This window comes from Dasypus novemcinctus, chromosome 3, assembly GCF_030445035.2.
Source record: "Dasypus novemcinctus isolate mDasNov1 chromosome 3, mDasNov1.1.hap2, whole genome shotgun sequence".
Classification (NCBI taxonomy): Eukaryota; Metazoa; Chordata; class Mammalia; order Cingulata; family Dasypodidae; genus Dasypus; species Dasypus novemcinctus.
This window is the reverse complement of record NC_080675.1, coordinates 45,867,243-45,885,859: the sequence shown is the minus strand read 5'-3', so window position 1 is coordinate 45,885,859 and position 18,617 is coordinate 45,867,243. Positions and strand designations below refer to the sequence as shown.

Here is an 18,617-nt window from a genome sequence, read left to right as displayed (position 1 = left end):
TAGATGGAAGGCTCTTTGTCTCTTCAAAAATAACTAAGTTATTTGACTTGTGGGTGTGGAACAGTAAGAGGCTGCAGTCCTGCCCTTAGGAACAGTAGCAGCGGCTCCAGTCCCAGGAAATGTTTAACAATGCAAGGGCTATAAACTTTAAGTATTTAGGAAAAATGCAAAAAGTAAATATGCTAAAAGCTTATCTAAAATATCTAGAGTCCATGCTAAAAGCTTACCTAAAATGTGGAAGAGATATATGCTAATTGAAGCCTGTTGAGAACTGAAACAAAGGGACCATTTAGCCTTTCCTCTCTGTATAAAAGACGTTTAAAAATCTTGTTCCGGGGCTCGGGATTCAAACAGAAGTTCCCGAGTCCTGCCGGCCATCAATAAACCATTTTTCCTTCTCAAAATCATTCCTGAGTCCTGGCCTCTCTTTACTCAAATAATTGAACTTCTCTTAAATTCTACAACACTATAACTCACAAATAGACCTACAGAATCATGTATCTAACCTAAATTTTTGATAATAAAAAATCAGATAAACCCAGATGTGTATTTTGTCATAAATTACACCCCAAGTGCCATTGTACTGAACATAATTGAACTGAACGTTTGACCCAATGCTACTGCACAATCCAAGCTTAATCTCTATCCCTCCAATGAACATGTCCACTTCAAGTTCACCAATGCTTTCCTTCTCACCAAATTCCATGATCAGTTCGGAATCCTCTCCTTAATAACTTCTCAGCAGCATTTGACACACTCTTTCCTCTTAAATCACTTCCTTCATTTAGCTTTTTTTTTTTTTTAATTTTATAACTTTTTTTTTTTTTTTTAAAGATTTATTTTTATTTATTTAATTCCCCTCCTCTCCCCCGGTTGTCTGTTTTCTGTGTCTTTTTGCTGCGTCTTGTTTCTTTGGCCGCTTCTGTTGTCGTCAGCGGCACGGGAAGTGTGGGCGGCGCCATTCCTCGGCAGGCTGCTCCCTCCTTCGCGCTGGGCGGCTCTCCTTATGGGTGCACTCCTTGCGCGTGGGGCTCCCCTACGCGGGGGACACCCTGCGTGGCGCGGCACGCTTCAGCACTGCGCATGGCCAGCTCCACAAGGGTCAAGGAGGCCCGGGGCTTGAACCGCGGACCTCCCATGTGGTAGACGGACGCCCTAACCACTGGGCCAAAGTCCGTTTCCCACTTCATTTAGCTTTTATGATACATGTTATCTTGGTTTTCCTGTTATTTCATTAGCAGTTCTTTTCCTTCTCTGTTCCTTGGTTCCTCATCCTTTGCTCAGCCTCTGAATGTTGCAGGGTTCTTGGTTTACATATCGAACATATTGATCTATACTCTTCTTTTTTGATTTAATTATAAACTTATTTTCTTAGGTTTATAATTTTTGTCTTTACAATATTATTCATGTACAGATGGCTGTCAGAACTCTCTCTCTAGCCCTAACCTCTGTCCTGATGTACTCATAAACGCTCATTTCCTCAACTGTCTATAGCTCCTTTCAAATTTAACATAACAAAAACTAAAATCTCAGGTTGCCCCCTACCCAACCTTTTCCTTCTCTAACCTTCCCTGAAAATGGTGACACCATGCATCCAGTCACTCAGGCCAAAAGCCTTGGAATTTTCCCTAATTTCTCTCTTTCTTCCTCACATAAAAACCCCACAACTAATCCATCAACAAAATTCCTTTTGCTTCTACCATCACAATCTATATCCAGCAACCAATTCCTCACTACCCTGGTGGCTGCTACTCTATTGTAGGCACCATCATAACTTGCCTGGACTCCTGCAATAGTGAAGTTGGTCTCCCTGCATCTCCATTCACCCCCTTACAATCTATTATTCACCCAGGGCCAGAATGACCTCTTAAAAAAATAATTAGATGCTACTCTACTACTCAGATCCCTCTAAACTTCCATTACAGAGTAAAATCCAAAATTCTTACAAGGCCCTGCATTATATTGCTCTATTTTTCTGATCTCAATTCCCACTTCCTCTTTCCCTCGCTCCAGGCTCTCTGGTATGTGCTTGTTCGTGACTAGAGTTTTTGCCTAGAATGCTGTTGTCAGGTTTTTTTTTCATGGCTAACTTCCTCAGTCCATTCTTATTTCTGCTCAAAAGTCATGTCCCCACTCCACTTCTAAAACAGCACTCATCTCACTCCTGTAACCAAGGGTTAAGAATTAACAAATAATTATGATAACTGAATCATTATATACATGACTTTTATTTCCAGTATATTATAAAATAGCCAAAGGTTAATTCCTGAAATTACTGAAACTGGCTAGACCAACCTTACCCTTTGTATACTGTCATTTCTACCTGCCATTATGATGATTCTGTCACACAGCTCTTACCTTGGGGTCATTTCTAATTAAGACCTGCTAATTTGGTGGTGATTATGATGATGATCTTTCCAGATTGATTTTACCTTTGTACATGAACATTTCTATTGAAGAAGCAACAACTCCACCCGCTAATTTGGTGGTGATTATGATAATGATCTTTCCAGATTGATTTTACCTTTGTACATGAACATTTCTATTGAAGAAGCAACAACTCCACCCTCCTCTGTTTTAAATCCATAAAAAAACCTTGTAACTGACCCTTGATTTATGCAAATAATTGTTTTGTGATTATAATAATTTTGTAACTTACCCTGGTTTTGTACCCACCCCCCATCCTTAGCGTTTATTAATGAAGGAAACTGAGCCAGCCCTACACCAATTACTCATTAGTATATACTGCTAAACCTGGATTTTATAAATTATCAGTCCTCACAAGCATCCCAGCTGCCTTTGTCCTCCTGCATGCTCCCCAAGCAAACACCCCATCTAATTTCTTCTCCAAAAGAAGTCTTCAGAAAGGAAATGCCTGCTCGTATTCAGCAACAACCAAAGTATCAGGCGCCTCTAAATCTTGGGTTAACTGGCATCTAGGTGGTGAGGGTCAGGTCTCTTCTCCAACCCCAGATCGGCCGTGGGGGATTTGACAAAATCTAGACTTGCAAAGCTGACGACCCTCCTTGAACACTGAGCCACAGCAATTTAAATCCAGCCCCTTTTGGTTTCTGCAAACACCAGAGTCTTGATTAAGGCAGTTCTGTCTTCTATAACCTAACATTAAAATAGATTTAAATGCTTTATACTTGACATTGTGATGATAACCACTCTACCCTCCTGTTGAATATCGATATGGAAAACCTTGTGACTGACCTCTACTCTGTACTTTCCTACCCCAGAACCTTGATCTCTGATAATGATTGTAACTTTGTAACTCACCCTGCTTTGGAACCCACCCCAACATATTCAACCCATTAATGTTTATTAATGAAGGAACCTATGTCTAGCTCTGCCCCTGTTATTCCTTAACACCCCGATGGTATAAAATGTTAGAATTTCTGCAGATAGGGGGAGACTGATTCGAGATTGTACATCTCTGGTCTCCTGCTGGTAAATCCTCCCTTCCTTCCTAGCCTAGTTCAGTGTGTCTGTCTATTCTGCTGTGCTGAGTGAATGAACCTAGCCAAAGACTACCCTGACCCTCTTCAATTTGGCACCCAACATGAGGTGGGAGTCCTTGTAAGAACTACACTGTTTGGAGGACTCCTAGACCCTCTAGGTAAAACATTCACGAACCCCAGCTCTGCAGCCACCTGAGTGCTTTACTTTGAGAGAGGATGGGAATCTCTTGCCTCAGGTGTCCAGAATCCCTAAAGGCAGCAGGCTATATAGGAACACAGGTTCGGTTATGTGGGTTGTGAGTGTTTGTTATTCTCTAAATACTCAGCAGCACATTAGTTCCTGCCAAAGCTGTAAGTGGTATTTGCTATTCTTGGGTTTCAGGTTTGGCTTTGGAATAGGGAAGGGAGCAGCCCCTGATATAAGGAAGTGTTGCTGAGCTTGGTGGCCTAGGTCTTGGTTCTGGACTTGTTTAACTAGAATAGAAATAACCAGAGTTCGGAAGTGAAGGGAAATAGCAACCCATTGGGTTGCATCATTAAACACTGAGAACAATTTGGGTATGGACCTATTACTAAAAAGAGAATGATCTGCCTTTGTAGGGAAGTCCGATCTCAATATGCATTAGAAGGTGAGCAGAAATGGCCAGTACAGGGGTCTTTAGAGTATAATACTATTATACAGCTCCTGATTTTTGTTACAAATTGCAAAAAGTGGGAAACGGACTTTGGCCCAGTAGTTAGGGCGTCCGTCTACCATATGGGAGGTCCGCGGTTCAAACCCCGGGCCTCCTTGACCCGTGTGGAGCTGGCCATGCGCAGTGCTGATGCGCGCAAGGAGTGCCCTGCCACGCAGGGTGTCCCCCGCGTGCGGGAGCCCCACGCGCAAGGAGTGCACCCCGTAAAGAGCCGCCCAGCACAAAAGAAAGTTCAGCCTGACCAGGAATGGCACCGCACACACTGAGAACTGTGTCACAAGATGACACAACAAAAAGAAACACAGATTCCAGTGCCACTGACAACAACAGAAGTGGACAAAGAAGACGCAAAAAATAGACACAGAGAACAGACAACTGGGGGGGGGGGGGTGGAGAGAAATAAATAAATAAATCTTTTTTAAAAACACAAAACTTTGGAAGTAGAGGTCCATTCCCTTTGTCTTCTCAATACCATGGAGATGCAGAGCAGGCCAGAAATATTTTGGCCAGCTTTGGTCTGTCTACTAGAGACTTAAATGAACTGAGTCGCTATCCAGAGGACAAGATTACGCCTCAGAATTTGCCCCAAATCTTTCTACAGCTTAAAAGGCGGAGAACTGAAGAAGGCCCTACATTGAGTTATGGTAGAGATGGCAGGTCTGCTACACAGGGTCACTATACAGAGTTCCTAGGCAAGATTGGGAAGAAAAAGGGCACTTTAGAAGAGATAGTTTTGATGATCGTGGTCCTAGTCTCAACCCAGTGCTTGATTATGACCATGGAAGTCGTTCTCAAGAACCTGGTTATTATGACAGAATGGATTATGAAGATGACAGATTAAGAGATGGAGAAAGGTGTAGGGTTGATTCGTTTTTTTTGGTGAGACCTCGTATAACTATCATAAATTTGACAGTGAGTATGAGAGAATGGGATGTGGTCCTGGCCCCTTAAAAAGAGAGATCTCTCTTTAAAATAAAGAGAGGAGCTCCTCCAAGTAGCAATGTTAAAGACTTCCATCGACTCTTACCAAAGCGTTATCCCCATCTGTGCTCTATATGTGATTTGCCAGTTCATTCTAATAAGTGGAGTCAATGTATCAATGGAGCAAGTCATAGTCAGCAATGCCAGCTTCTTCTTGAAATCTACCCAGAATAGAATCTGACAATGATACAGGACAGACAATGGAGGATCCATTCATGTTGCAGCAATCTACAAACCCAGCACGAGGAATTCTGGGACCTCCACCTCTCTCATTTCATCTTGGGGGGCCAGCAGTTGGATGAAGAGGAAATCTGGGTGCTGGAAATGGAAACCTGAAAGGACCAAGATGCAAAAAGGCAGAGTGGAAATTAGCAGAGTTGTTCACATCATGGATTTTCAGCGAGGGAAAAACTTAAGGTACCAGCTGTTACAGCTGGTGGAACCAGTTGGAGTCATTTCAAATCATCTTATTCTAGATAAAATTAATGAGGTATTCATGAGATGGCAACCACAGAAGATGCTCAGGCTGCAGTTGATTATTATACAACCACACCAGCATTAGTATTTGGGAAGTCAGTGAGAGTCCATTTGCCCCAGAAGTATAAAAGAATAAAGAAACCTGAAGGGAAGACAGATCAGAAGTTTGATCAAAAGCAAGAGCTTGGACGTGTGATACACCTCGGCAATTTACCCCATTCTGGCTATTCTGACAGTGCTGTCCTCAAACCTGCTGAGCCCTACGGAAAAATAAAGAATTATTTACTGATGAGGATGAAAAGTCAGGCCTTTATTGAGATGGAGACCAGAGAAGATATAATGGCAATGGTTGGCCATTGTTTGAAAAAGGCCCTTTGGTTTCAGGGAAGATGTGTGAAGGTTGACCTGAGAAGTACAAAAACTGGTACTGAGGATTTTGAACAGAGGCAATGACTTACTGAAAAAAGATAAATCCCAAAAAAGGTCTTATTCTCCAGATGGGAAAGAATTTCCAAGTGATAAGAAATCCAAAACTGATGGTTCCCAGAAGACTGAAAGTACAGGTGAAGTTAAAGAACAAGAAGAGAAGTCAGATGAAGATGGTGAGAAAGATAACAAGATGACCAGACAGAAGAACCTAACATGCTTCTTGAATCTGAAGATGAGCTCCTTGTAGATGAAGCTGCAGCAGCAGCACTGCTAGAAAGTGGTAGTTCAGTGGGAGATGAGACAGATCTTGCAAATTTAGGTGATGTGGCTTCTGATGGGAAAAAGGTGCCTTCAGACAAATCTGTAAAAAAAAAAGCAAATTCAAGTTCTTCAGTAGTGAAAAAAAAGCTTAAAAGGGTGGACAAGATTGAGGAACTTGATCAAGAAAATGAAGCAGTGTTGGAAAATGGAATTTAAAATGAGGAAAATACAGAGCCAGGCGTTGAATCTGCTGAGAATGCTGATGATCCCAACAAAGATACAAGTGAAAATGCAGATGGCCAAAGTGTTGAAAACAAGGAGGAATATACAACCCCAGATGAGTATAGAATCGGACCATATCAGCCCAATGTTCCTGTTAGTATAGACTTTGTGATACCTAAAACAGGGTTTTACTGTAAGCTGTGTTCACTCTTTTATACTAATGAAGAAGTTGCAAAGAATACCCATTGCAGCAGCCTTCCTCATTATCAGAAATTGATGAAATTTCTGAATAAATTGGCAGAAGAACGCAGGCAGAAGGAAGCTAAGATATTCAAGATGCTTAATGATTTCAAGAGAAAATAATGGTTCTTTGTTTTTAATGTCAACCTTTTTAAAATACAGTACTGATAGCTAGAAAAAATATTGTACTCTTGTTTTAGTGGAAAAATAATAGATGTCTGTTCATGTGTTTAAGTGTTATAGTAGAAATATACATATATGGTTAAGTTAATAAAGAATAGTTTTATCAGAATGGCAACAGAAGTACTTTGTAGAGACTGACAACATAAGCTACTTAAGATAACTTGCACCACTAAGAAAAATATGTAGAAACATTCAGAGAAATCAAATTTAGTAGTTATAGGCGTCAAAGAAATGTCAACAACTTTGGATTCCATTCAATAAAGAACAAAACCAATTGTATTTTTATTACTTTCGTCTGAAACATTCCACGTTAAAAAAAAAATGCTAATCTTTAGTAGTCCTGAGCAAAACCCTCCAGTAACAGAGGCAACCAATAAAAGGAAAGACCCCTGAGGCTCCTAGAAAGCCTCTAGGCCCCCCTGCAGTGTGCTTACTGCAAAGAGGGTGGGCATTGGAAGTGAGAATGTCCATCTTGCAAGGAAAGGAGCACCAAAGACTCCTAAGCCTGCAGCAGAACACCCACAATTTACTGGGGATGAAGATCGCTATCTTGAGTGATAGGGCCCAGGGACACTTTCCACCAGTCAAGAAAAAATCCTAATCATCCACAGGGAACCTCGGGTCTCTTTCCAAGTGGGTAAGGAATTAGTAAACTTTCTGCTAGATACAGGAGCAACTTTTCCAGTTTTGAATCAAAAGCTTACTCCTGAACTTCCAGTCTGTCTGTTGGATATACTCCTGAACCTTAAGTCTGTCTATTAAGTGTACTCCTGAAAAGTAATCCAGAATATATGTGTTAAGTGTCTGTTCATTAAATGGTGTTACTTAGGTATAATAAATATTCTGTGTTTAAACTGCTACATTAGTGTTTAACTGCATTTATACTGCTCAATTATTCCTAACTGGTTGCTGGTTACTAATAACTATTTCTAAGAACAAGCTTGCATATTACAGCCAACACTGATCCCAGAGGAAATCTTAAAAGCAGTAAAGACCAGAGATGTGGAATGATGGAAAAACCAAGACAACTATACCAAAAAAGTGAAAATTATGAGTCAAATTAGCAGTTTTGTATTTTTGTTTGTATGTCTATTTGTGTCCATTTGTTCACTGTGTATTTTCATACCTCCAGATGGTAATATCAAATTAATAAACTCTTAAGCTCTATTCAAACTGCTAAAAATTAAATAATCACATATATTTGAGCTTCTGGTGCTCTTTTAAATCTTATAATCTAAAGAAGTCATATAACTCTGACTAAAGAAACGGTTTAGTGGGGAAAAAAACTAAAAACTAAAAGGTTGACCTGCATTCTTCCACTATCTTTCTATAGCCTATCTTGTCCCCAGAGTCTTCATCTAAACTTGACTGAATTTGAGTGACTCATTAAGACTAACTTAGGAAACTACTGGCGATGGGCTGGGTGCAGAAAGACTGGGGAGATGTGCATTTTGCTTAGAAGTCTGTCAACTAGGCCTGGAAATAAAAAGTAATAGGGACAGAGGGAATATTACAGAATAAACCTCATTTTAGATAGTTTGTCCTGTAATTCCTCAATTCAATGTTTACAGCCTTGAGAATGAGTGTAATTAATAACCCTATAGCCAGGGAAGTAGATGTGGCTCAAGAGATAGAGCTTCTGCCTACCATACGGGACAACCTGGGTTTGATCCCTGGGGCCTCCTGGTCAAAATGAAGGAGAGAAAGCATGCCTGCATGGCAAGCCAGTTCCTGCACAAGTGCCAGACTGTTGGCCAGTGCCCACATGAGTGCCCATGTAAGCGCCCACATGGTGAGCCAGTGCCCTATGCAAGTGAGTCATGCAGCAAGATGATGACACATCAAAAAGAGAAACAAGGCAAGAGTCAAGGTGAAGTGCAGCAGAAACCAGGAACTGAGGTGGCACAATTGACAGGTAACCTCTCTCCCCATCTGAGGTCTCCAGGACCGAATCCCAGTGAATCCTAGAGGAGAGAAAATGAGAAGAGAAGATAACAAAGCAAAAACAGCTGGGCAGGAGGAGGGGAAGGGAGTAAAATTAATAAACAAAAATCTTGGAAAAAAAAAATCCTACAGCCAAATTTTAGTAAGTAAAGAAATAGTCCTTTAAAACTGTGGAAAGGTTTTTCTAAATTATGATTAAAACAAATAAAGCAGTTATAATGTATTTTCCAGAGTCTGATATTCAGTATGATTTTAAGGTTATTTATAATTTTAAGGTATTATGAAAACAAAGAGGTTTTAACCTCCTGTGATGGAAAAGAAAAGCTTTTTTTAAAATGTGAACTATCATTTTAATTTTATTCTACTCAGGTGTAATCTTGCTAGTTTTATACAGATCCTAATAAGCTAACATTAAGTCTGTTAATTCTTTCTAAGATAAAATTGTAAGTTTTTTTAAACTTTATTTTGTACATTTAATAATTGAAAATATTAACAATAATTAAAACATAAAAACAGTTGAAAAAAACATAAATTTCTCAATTAAATGTACTGGATACATATAAATTTTTTTAAAAATCATACAATATGTTATACAATATATTTGGTTCAAGTAATGCAATCATACAGTATCTGTCCTTTTGTGTTTGGCTTGCTTTATTCAACATAATGTCCTCCAACATTTTTTTTTTCCAAAGATTTGTTTTATTTATTTATTCCGCCCCCACCAGCTGTTGTTTGCACTCGTTATCTGCTCTCTGTGTCCATTTGCTGTGTGCTGTGTCTTCTGTTTAGGAGGCACCAGGAACCAGACCTGGGACCTCTCACGTGGGAGAGAGGTACTCAGTAGCTTGAGCCAGCTCCATGCCCTTTAAGTTTTTAATTAATGAAATTATTTTTACAAACGTCTTTTAAAAATATTTTTTTTGCCTAACATGAAAGGACTAGTTTTTCACAGAATAGAATGAGGAAGATAAGACTTAAATGGATACAGAAAGAAGTAAAAGGTTTGTGAAATCTTGTTTAAGGGAGTGTGTTTTGTCCTAAGATAAGATGGCTGGTTTTCATAAAAACAGAGTGGAAATGTGTAGGACAAGACTTGAATAGATATGAAAAGTTATAGAAGGGTTGTGGAAGTAAATTTTACTTGTTGTTGACTGTAATTCAGTAAGTTTATTTAAAGGTGAAATTTGTCTTAAAGTAAAATAACTAGTCTATGTGGTTATGGATGGTTATAAGAAGCTTGTAAAAGCACTTTCTAAACAGAAAGATTTCAGTGTAAATAATTGATTCTGGGAAGCCATTATTAAGTAAAAATCTATGAGTTGATATTGATAAAAAAAGTAACTTCATAGCAGAGAAACCTATAAGATGCTACCTTGATTTATTATGATCTATTAACTAGAATTTATTTACTGAATGGTGTACTGATGTAAAACTAAAGACTGACTTTCTTTTTTAAAGTTTTTTTAATTTTAATTTTTTAATTTTTAAAGAAGTTTTAGATTACATAAATGTTACACCAAAATATAGGGAATTCCCGTATACTCCCCCACCACACACATACTTCCCCCCATTAACATCTTTTATGAGAGTGGTGCATTTGTTACAATTGATCAACACATTTTGAAGCACTGCTACTAACCATGGTCTATAGTTTACATCATATTTAACACTTTTTTTTTTAAGATTTCTCTCTCCACCACCACGCCCCCCCCCACCCCAGTTGTCTGCTCTCTTGTGTCCATTCACTCTGTGTCCTTCTGTGTCTGCTTGTACTCTCAGCAGCACCAGGAGTCTGTCTCTTTTTGTCGTGTCATCTTGCTGTGTCAGCTCTCTGTGTGTGCAGCACCACTCCTGGGCAGGCTGTGCTTTTTTTTGCACAGGGCGGTTTTCCTTGCAGAGCGCACTCCTTGAACATGGGGCTCCCCTACACAGGGGACACCCCTGCATGGCAGGGCACTCCTTGCACACAGCAGCACTGTGCATGGGTCAGCTCACCACACAGGCCAGGAGGCCCTGGGTTTGAACCCTGAACCTCCTATATGGTAGGCAGACGCTCTATCAGTTGAGCCACCCTGGCTTCCCTCTAGTTTACACTTTGCACCACAAAATTTCATAGGTTTTGACAAAATGTATAATGGCCTGTATCTATTATTGCCAGTGCAAGGTCATGCAGGACAACTCCAATGTCCCAAAAATGTCCCATGTTACTTTTTCTTCCCTGTCCCTCCCCTCAGAACCTCTCATGGCCATTGCCTTTATATCAATGATACAAGTTCTTTCATTGCTAGAATAATGATGTCTACTTTAGTCCATAGTTGCATTCCCCCCTTATGTTTGTTCATTTGTCAATCTTGAGGATTTGGGGATGGTAACATCCACTCTGTTTCTGGTTGAGAGAGGGCTTAGGTCCCCTGGGGCAGACGGATGGAACTGTCTTGCTTGCAGTTGTAGAAACTCTGTTTTTTGGAATGGGCATTGTCCATTATCATCCATTTGTTGGTTGTTCTGGGTGAGTCCAATGAACTGGAGAGTTAAGTGTGCAACTCTGCTGAGATTCAGGCCTAACCAGCACGTGAACAGAACAAAGATGTAAGTCTCTGGAACCTATATTTAATGAGCATAATGATAATTATAGGTTCAAATAAAAGATACAGAGAGCCCTAATGTATCTAGTTCTGTTACATTAGGGAACATATATTCCAAAGTAAGTCCCACTGACAGGGTGCCGAAATCCTGTGGCAGTCAATGAGATCCTGCCGAGATGTGCTTAAGCATAACCTCTGGAATGACTTCCTGACTCACTTTGAAATCTCTTAGTCATAAAAACTCCTTTGTAGTTAATATTTCCCCCTTTGGTCAAGGTCTTTCTTCCAAATGCATCCCTAGTTGGTGCTTAGTAATAATCCCTCAGTGCCAGAGAGGCCCATCCCCAGGAGTCATGTCCCACGTGGGGCGGGGGGGGGGGGCGGGGAGAAGCGGGGGAAGAGGTAGTGCATTTATATGTTGAAAGTAATATACTCTTACGGTGGGGACATTAATATTTCAAATAAATGTATAATTTTATTAAGGCAGTTGTAGTGAGAAGATAATCTTAATTCCATTGGGAATCTTAGATTCTCATAAAAATTACTAGAAAAATAGTTTTCTTCTAGTACTGCTGAAGTTTCTTTGTGGGTAAACAGTAATTTACCTACGTATTTGGGGACTGTATGAAAATTCTTAAAAAACTTTTGAAGTTCTCCATGTCTGTTCTATCCTAATACTGATCAACATGATGAAATTGTTGGTTATAGTTTAAGTTATTCTTAGAAAACTGTGATGTTATGAAAACAACCAAAATCTCTTATTGGTTAGTTTTGCTCTGATGATTCTCTAAAAGAACATGCATTCATCCCATCTTCAACAAAAAGGGACTTTAAAGGAAAAGCAAAGCAAAAGTCTATAAAATGAAACAAAACTACTATGTTCTGTAGTTAATGATCTCTAGAGATTTATTTAAAATACTCATAAAGAAATTAAGGCACAGAACGTAAGCACTTGCAGCAGTCCTATTTATACCTGACCTCTGATCTCTAATTGTTATTTCTAAGCCCTAAGATGCTTTACTCTTTGCATATAACCTATCATTAGCAACCTAGAATTTTTAAGGGCCTATATGACTCCTGGAACTCAGCGCTAAAGTTAACCATTTCTAAAGGTGCTGAAAAAGCATCATTAATTCTAAAAGACTATCCCAATTAAAGAAGCTAAAAAGAATTAGACTTCAGTTTAAAAGGAAAATGGGGTAAATCTAAAGAATAAGGTGAATCGGGATACATGGAAAAAGGTAATATTATTGGTATTTTAAAACTTTAAGTTTTAAACTTTATTTTGTCAAGATAAAATTCTGGGAAGCACTATATGATTTAACCTGACTAGTCAGCTTAAACAACACAGCTAACATGGAACCTAAGCTAGTGAATGAGACTGTGATATTCTATATAGAATGGTTGTAATACCCTGATGCATTTCTAAGTGTTTCAGCATAAGACAGAAAGGTATTTGTGAAAGTTCCCTAAGTGATTGGGAAAAACATAGTAATAGTAAACTTCTTCACCTGGGAAATTCCTATTACTTTCTCAAACAATATGAGTTGCCAATTTATTCAAACAGTAGAACTCTGCAAGGTTAGTAAACTGAGCCCTCAATATCGAGGCTTGCACTCAAGAAACTTATTTCTGTAATGACAAAGCTCTACCTAGCTATACTTAATGCCTAAGAGTCACCTCTAGGGTACCTATTTGTTACTTAAATGTGGCCTGCCTCTCTATACCAACACTCTCTACCTTCCCCCCTATGTAGGACAGGATTTTCAGGTATAAAGTTTTCCCCGGCAATGTGGGACTGGACTTACGGAGATTTTTCCTGGCAATGCAGGACTTAACTCCCAGGGATAGGCCTCTCTGACAATGTGGGGTTAGACCAAAAGGGGAAAAATTATAAAATAGTGGTTTTTTTTGGTTTGCTTTTAGGAGGTACCGGGGATTGAAACCAGGAGCTCGTAGATGGGAAGCAGGTGCTCAACCACTTGAGCTACATCTGCTCCTCAAAACAAAGTTTTAATGGCTAAGAGATTTCAAATAGTTGAGAGGTCATTTTGGAGGTTAGTCCGTTAGTCTTATGCAGATTACTTGTTTAGAGACTAACCTCAAGTGAGATAAAGCATAGCCCATTTCCCTACTCAGACTAAGAACTGCTCCTAAAGAGGGTTTAATTTCAGTTCTTATAAAATGATTTATGGAAGGCCATTTCTTTAAAAATGAATATATAGATAACATGCTTGCTAGTCCTGAATTAACTACTATCCAATACGCGAGATCTTTGGGTGCAACCCTGAATTCCAAAGCTTTGCTTCTAACTGTCTTAAATTCCCCAGAGACATCCCACTGCAGTCAAACCAGAAGGCTGGGTGTGGCTCTGCATCTAAAAGGTCACCAACCTGAATGTCAACTCAGCTCCCAGTGAACCAGGCCCCACCTAGTGTTATATGTCACTCATTCTCTCAAATTGTAGGAAATCCCACTATGGATCCACCACACCAGGGTGAAACGACAGATATTTCAGGGTGGAGGCAAAATAACTTCTCAGGAAACATTCTCCACGCCCAGGAAAACACCCCAACCTGAATATTTAGCCTGATATTCTTGCTGGCCTTCTCGTTCTAATCTCTCTCCTAGTGGCAGGGATTACCTGGAGCCTACTAAACACAGACTTTTGGGTTTTCCTCATAAATAACCTATCTCCCTTCATTTTCTTCTCTTGAAAATCTGTCCCTACACAGCTCCCCTTGCCTCATGAGTAAGTTATCTTAAAACTAATTCTTTTGATTTCTAAGCAACTGCAGGCTACTGGACTCTTTGTAGGATACCAGCCTCTTCTTACCAGTGACTCAGAAAAAGGGATGTCCAATCAATAATATCTCCATTGAATGGATCTCACCTTTCACCAGAAAAACCTTTAACATCACCCCTTGTCAGAGGGAAACAATTAAGATAGGTATTCATCCACTTCCGCAAGATTGGTGAGTGGTCCTATTCCAGGGGGGAACTGAATCACAGCAATTTAAATCCAGCCACACTTTGGTTTCTGCAAACACCAGGGACTTGACTGAGGCAATCCTGTCCTCCATAACCTAACATTAAAATAGATGTATTTGCTTTATACTTGACATTGTGATGATAAACACTCTACCTTCCTGTTATTCGAATATCTATATGGAAAACTTTGTGACTGATCTCTACTCTGCCTATCCCAGAACCTGGTTTGGTACCCATCCCATAAGTTCAACCCCTTAATGTTTGTTAATGAAGGAACTGTGTCCAGTTTTGCCCCAATTATTCCTTCACACCCTGATGGTATAAAATATTAGAATTTCTGTGGCCGGGGAAGGAAGGCTGATTTGAGACTGTCTATCTCTGGTCTCCACTGGCAAATAAACCTTTTCCTTCCTAGCCTAGTTCGGTGTGTCTACTGGGCCTTGCCGAGGGCAATCCCAACCCCTTTCCAACATCATCAGCACCCCAGGGTTACACTCAGCTCTGAAACGCCTCCCAGCTCAGCAGGCGCTAAAACAATGGGCTGCAACCCTGGCTGAGCATCAGATTCTCCGGGGAGGATTTTAGAAACACTTACCAGGGCCGTCCCAAAACCTCCGAATTATAACCAGGATGTCCCTCCCCCCCTCCCCGTGTCGAGCCTGATTGCGCCGGTGTGTGATATGGCTGAAAAAAACCGGAAGCCGTCCCGCATGCTCTAAGTTTAACATTCACAGACCAGTACAGTCCTCTAAGCTCTCCGCGCTCAACACACGCCGACTCCGCAAGTAGATCGGGAAGGAAAGTTTCCCGCGCCCGCGAAAATTTTCTCCCGCGACACTGCCCGCCGCCGGCTCCGCCCCCGCCGCCCCGCTCCGCCCCCGCCGCCCCGCTCCGCCCCCGCCGCCCCGCTCCGCCCCCGCCGCCCCGCTCCGCCCCCGCCGCCCCGCTCCGCCCCCGCAGCCCCGTTCCCGATTGGCTGGAATCAACCCGCCCCTGGCGTATCCTCTGACACCCTAACTCTTGGGCTTTTCCGCCCAGCACTCAGGCGCGGTCTGGAACGACCCTTTCCGCCAGCCAATCATTCCCACCAGCCAATCATCACAGATTTCCTTCATTTCCCTTTTACCGTCTTCCGCCAGCAACATCACAGCCCCTACCTACCCCCACTTAACTAGTTAAGGGACCTAAGTCCCTCCTAAACCGGCATGCGCGCCCAGCTCCGCGGGGCGCAGGCGCAGTAGGGGTGGTCTCCCGGGCAGTCGCAAGCACGTGTGCTGGGCTGCCCCGTGTGGTCTCAGAGGGAGTCGAGCTTCGATTTTGTTCGTGTCCAGCGTGGGCAGCGAATTAATAAAGGCTATGGCGCCGGCGGGAATCCTGAACGGGAAGGTGGCCTCCGCGTAAGCACTTATTGTAGGGGGTGTTGGGCTGCAGTCAACGTCCTTGACTGAACGTGCAGATCCTCACAGACCCCCATTCTTCCTTTTTCTTTTTTTGCGGTGGGGGAAGGGGACCCTTGGGGAAGAGCCACACCGGCTGGGCCGGGAGGGGAACATAGCCCTGAGCCCCATGATACCTAAACACCGGCCCTTGTAGCCCCGGGCACAAGCTCCGTCTTCTAGTGGGCTGCCTGGTGGCTGTCCCCTGTGTTTCTGGGCAGCAAGCGCCTTCACCTCACCTACGCTCCCGAAAACGCAGCTGTTGGTTACTTGGTGCAATGCGAGAGTGCAGTGTGGTCTGCCAGGAGCGCCACAGCTGAACTCAGAGAAATCCACTTCACCTTCTTCCTCTCGGAGATGGGACAGATTAGTGAGGTGACAAGACTTCGCAAGGTTACAAGGCTGACTAGTGATGGACGGTCAGGAAGAACCAAGGTCTCCTTCCAGCCCGTAGCTTTTCTCTCTACGCTGGAGTTTTATCATTTTCTAAGTGGAACTCCATAAACTTTCTTTTCTATGCCATGCTCTCCTCTGCCTCTCCTGGCCTTAAACCACTTTGTAGTTTGGACTTTTCCTGACAAAACCCAAAATTCCAATGAAAAGGGTATTGCCTGTGTGACCTACTTGGAAATTGCTCTTGGGGCCCTTGAGCACACCAGTTATTTAGTAACTGCCTTTGCTGGCAACAGTAATTGTTGGAAGAGCACCTGAGTTTGTGAGTGGAAATTTTTTAGTGAATTTAAAGGTCATTAGTGGTGAAACTCACCCTGGGCAGATTTTTGGACAAGATATCATAAATACCTATATCTGAATGCATTCAGCACGTGGCCTGCTAAATTGCATAGTTTCTGTTTGAACTTTCTTTTTTGTTTGCTTATATTCAAACCTATTCTCTTTATTTGTGGCTTTTTTCTTCATAAAGTCATCCTTTTAGAAAAACTGGTTGTAAAGGAAAAGTTTAGGTTAGGCAGGCTATTGAGAGTAGGTGCTCACTAGGTATGTTTTGGGTTGGCTTTAGAGCAAGTTATTTAAATATGTTGGTAAGCTCCATAAGGACAATGTAGATTGTCTTGTTTATGTTGGTATCCCAAACACCTAGGGACCTTATTTCACTCTTTACTGGTTGTATGGCTTTAAGCTAGGTAACTTCTCTGTGCCAAAATTTCCTCATGTCAAAGATAATAATAGGTCATTGGGTTGTTAGGAGAATTAAATGAGGTCTTCACTGGAAAGCATTTGGAACTGTGCCTGGCACATAAAAAAATGTTCAATAAACATTAGCTATATAAATATTCGTAGTTAGTTGAATCGGTGGTTTATCTTTTTGTCAGTGATACCTGCCTTGAGCTATAGTGCAATGGTTCTCAACATTAGCTGCACATTCAAATCACTTAGGGAGCTCTTTGTTTTTGTTATTTCTCTTTATTTAAATATTAATACATACAGAGTATTGGCATCTATCCTACCTATATAGCTCCATGAGTTTTTCACAGCTCAACCAACCTTTGTAACCAGCACTTAGATCAAGAAATGGCATTATTGGCACCCCAGAAACCTCCATGTTATACTCATCCATTCACAGCCCCCACAAAGGTAGCCTCTATCCTGATTTCTAACACTGTAGGTTAATTTTGTTTTTGGATTTATATGGAACCATGCAGTATAAAGTTTTCTATGTCTGTCTTATTCAATCAACATTGTGTTTCTGAGATTATTCCTTATTGCATGTAGTTGTAGTTTATTTACTCATTGCTGTATAGTATTCTACTCTATGAATTTGCCAGTATTCACTTATCCTTGACAATTGGATTCCCAGTTTTGAGCAATTGTGAGTAGTGCTGCCATCAGCATCTTGTACATCTTGAATATAAAATATATACATTTCTATTGGGTGTATGTTTATATCTAAGAGTAGAGTTATGAGTAATAGGCGGTGTGTACGATCAATTTTAGTACATTTTGCCAATCTTTTCCAAGGTAATTTTACCACTTTACACTCGGAGATTTTGAAAAATATCATCACTTTGTCCCCACAGCAGAATGATTTAATTAGAGGGCAATAATCCCAGTAATCCGGTCTTTTTTTAAAAGCTCATTTGGTGATTTAGGTTGATCTTGAAAATGGAGAACCACTTACCTAAAGCCTTAAATCTAAATCTGATTCTTATCATTGAAGGATAGTATAGCAGTGATTTGGCCACAGGTACAGAAATCATTTTCTAGAAAAGACTGTTCCAGGTATTTGAAGGGTCTCCCCTGCCTATTCAGAGTTAACATAGCTCCCTTTTATATTGCTCTGTGGTTGAAAGACCAGTTCCTACTCACACAATTCTTAAAGGAGCATTAAGGCAAAGGCCCCTCTATGCTTATAGAAGTTTTTTTTTAATGTGCTTGTAAAGTGGCTGTTTCAGAGCCTACCACATCTTGGCACCTTCACCTTCGTAGAGAGTATCTTAATTTCCTAGGGTTGCCACAAATTGCATGGCTGAATATAATAGAAATGTATTGTCTCACAGTTCTGGAGGCTAGAAGTTGGAAATCTGTTGGGGAGAACCTTCTTTGCCTCTTCCTAGCCTCCTGGTGGATTGCCAGCCATCTTTGAGCCCCAGTTGCTCTACCTTAGTTATCACATAGCATTCTCCCCTCTGTCCACTTCTCTTATAAGGACACCAGTCATACTGGGTTTGGGGCCCACTCTAATCCAAT

The 18,617-nt window shown here is 41.1% G+C and overlaps 1 protein-coding gene and 1 pseudogene across 1 annotated transcript in view; both read left to right on the top strand.

Annotated features, from left to right (window-relative positions):
• Positions 1 to 3,565: 3,565 nt before the first annotated feature.
• On the top strand, positions 3,566 to 6,892 carry LOC101416843 (matrin-3 pseudogene; annotated as a pseudogene).
• Positions 6,893 to 15,618: 8,726 nt separating this feature from the next.
• MTHFD1 (methylenetetrahydrofolate dehydrogenase, cyclohydrolase and formyltetrahydrofolate synthetase 1) overlaps positions 15,619 to 18,617 on the top strand; it is a 71,871-nt gene continuing 68,872 nt past the window's right edge. Inside the window, exon 1 of the mRNA XM_058293287.2 lies at positions 15,619 to 15,872. Within this exon, the coding sequence (XP_058149270.1) occupies positions 15,832 to 15,872 (41 nt within the window). The 5' untranslated portion in view covers positions 15,619 to 15,831. The remainder of the gene's footprint in view (positions 15,873 to 18,617) is intronic.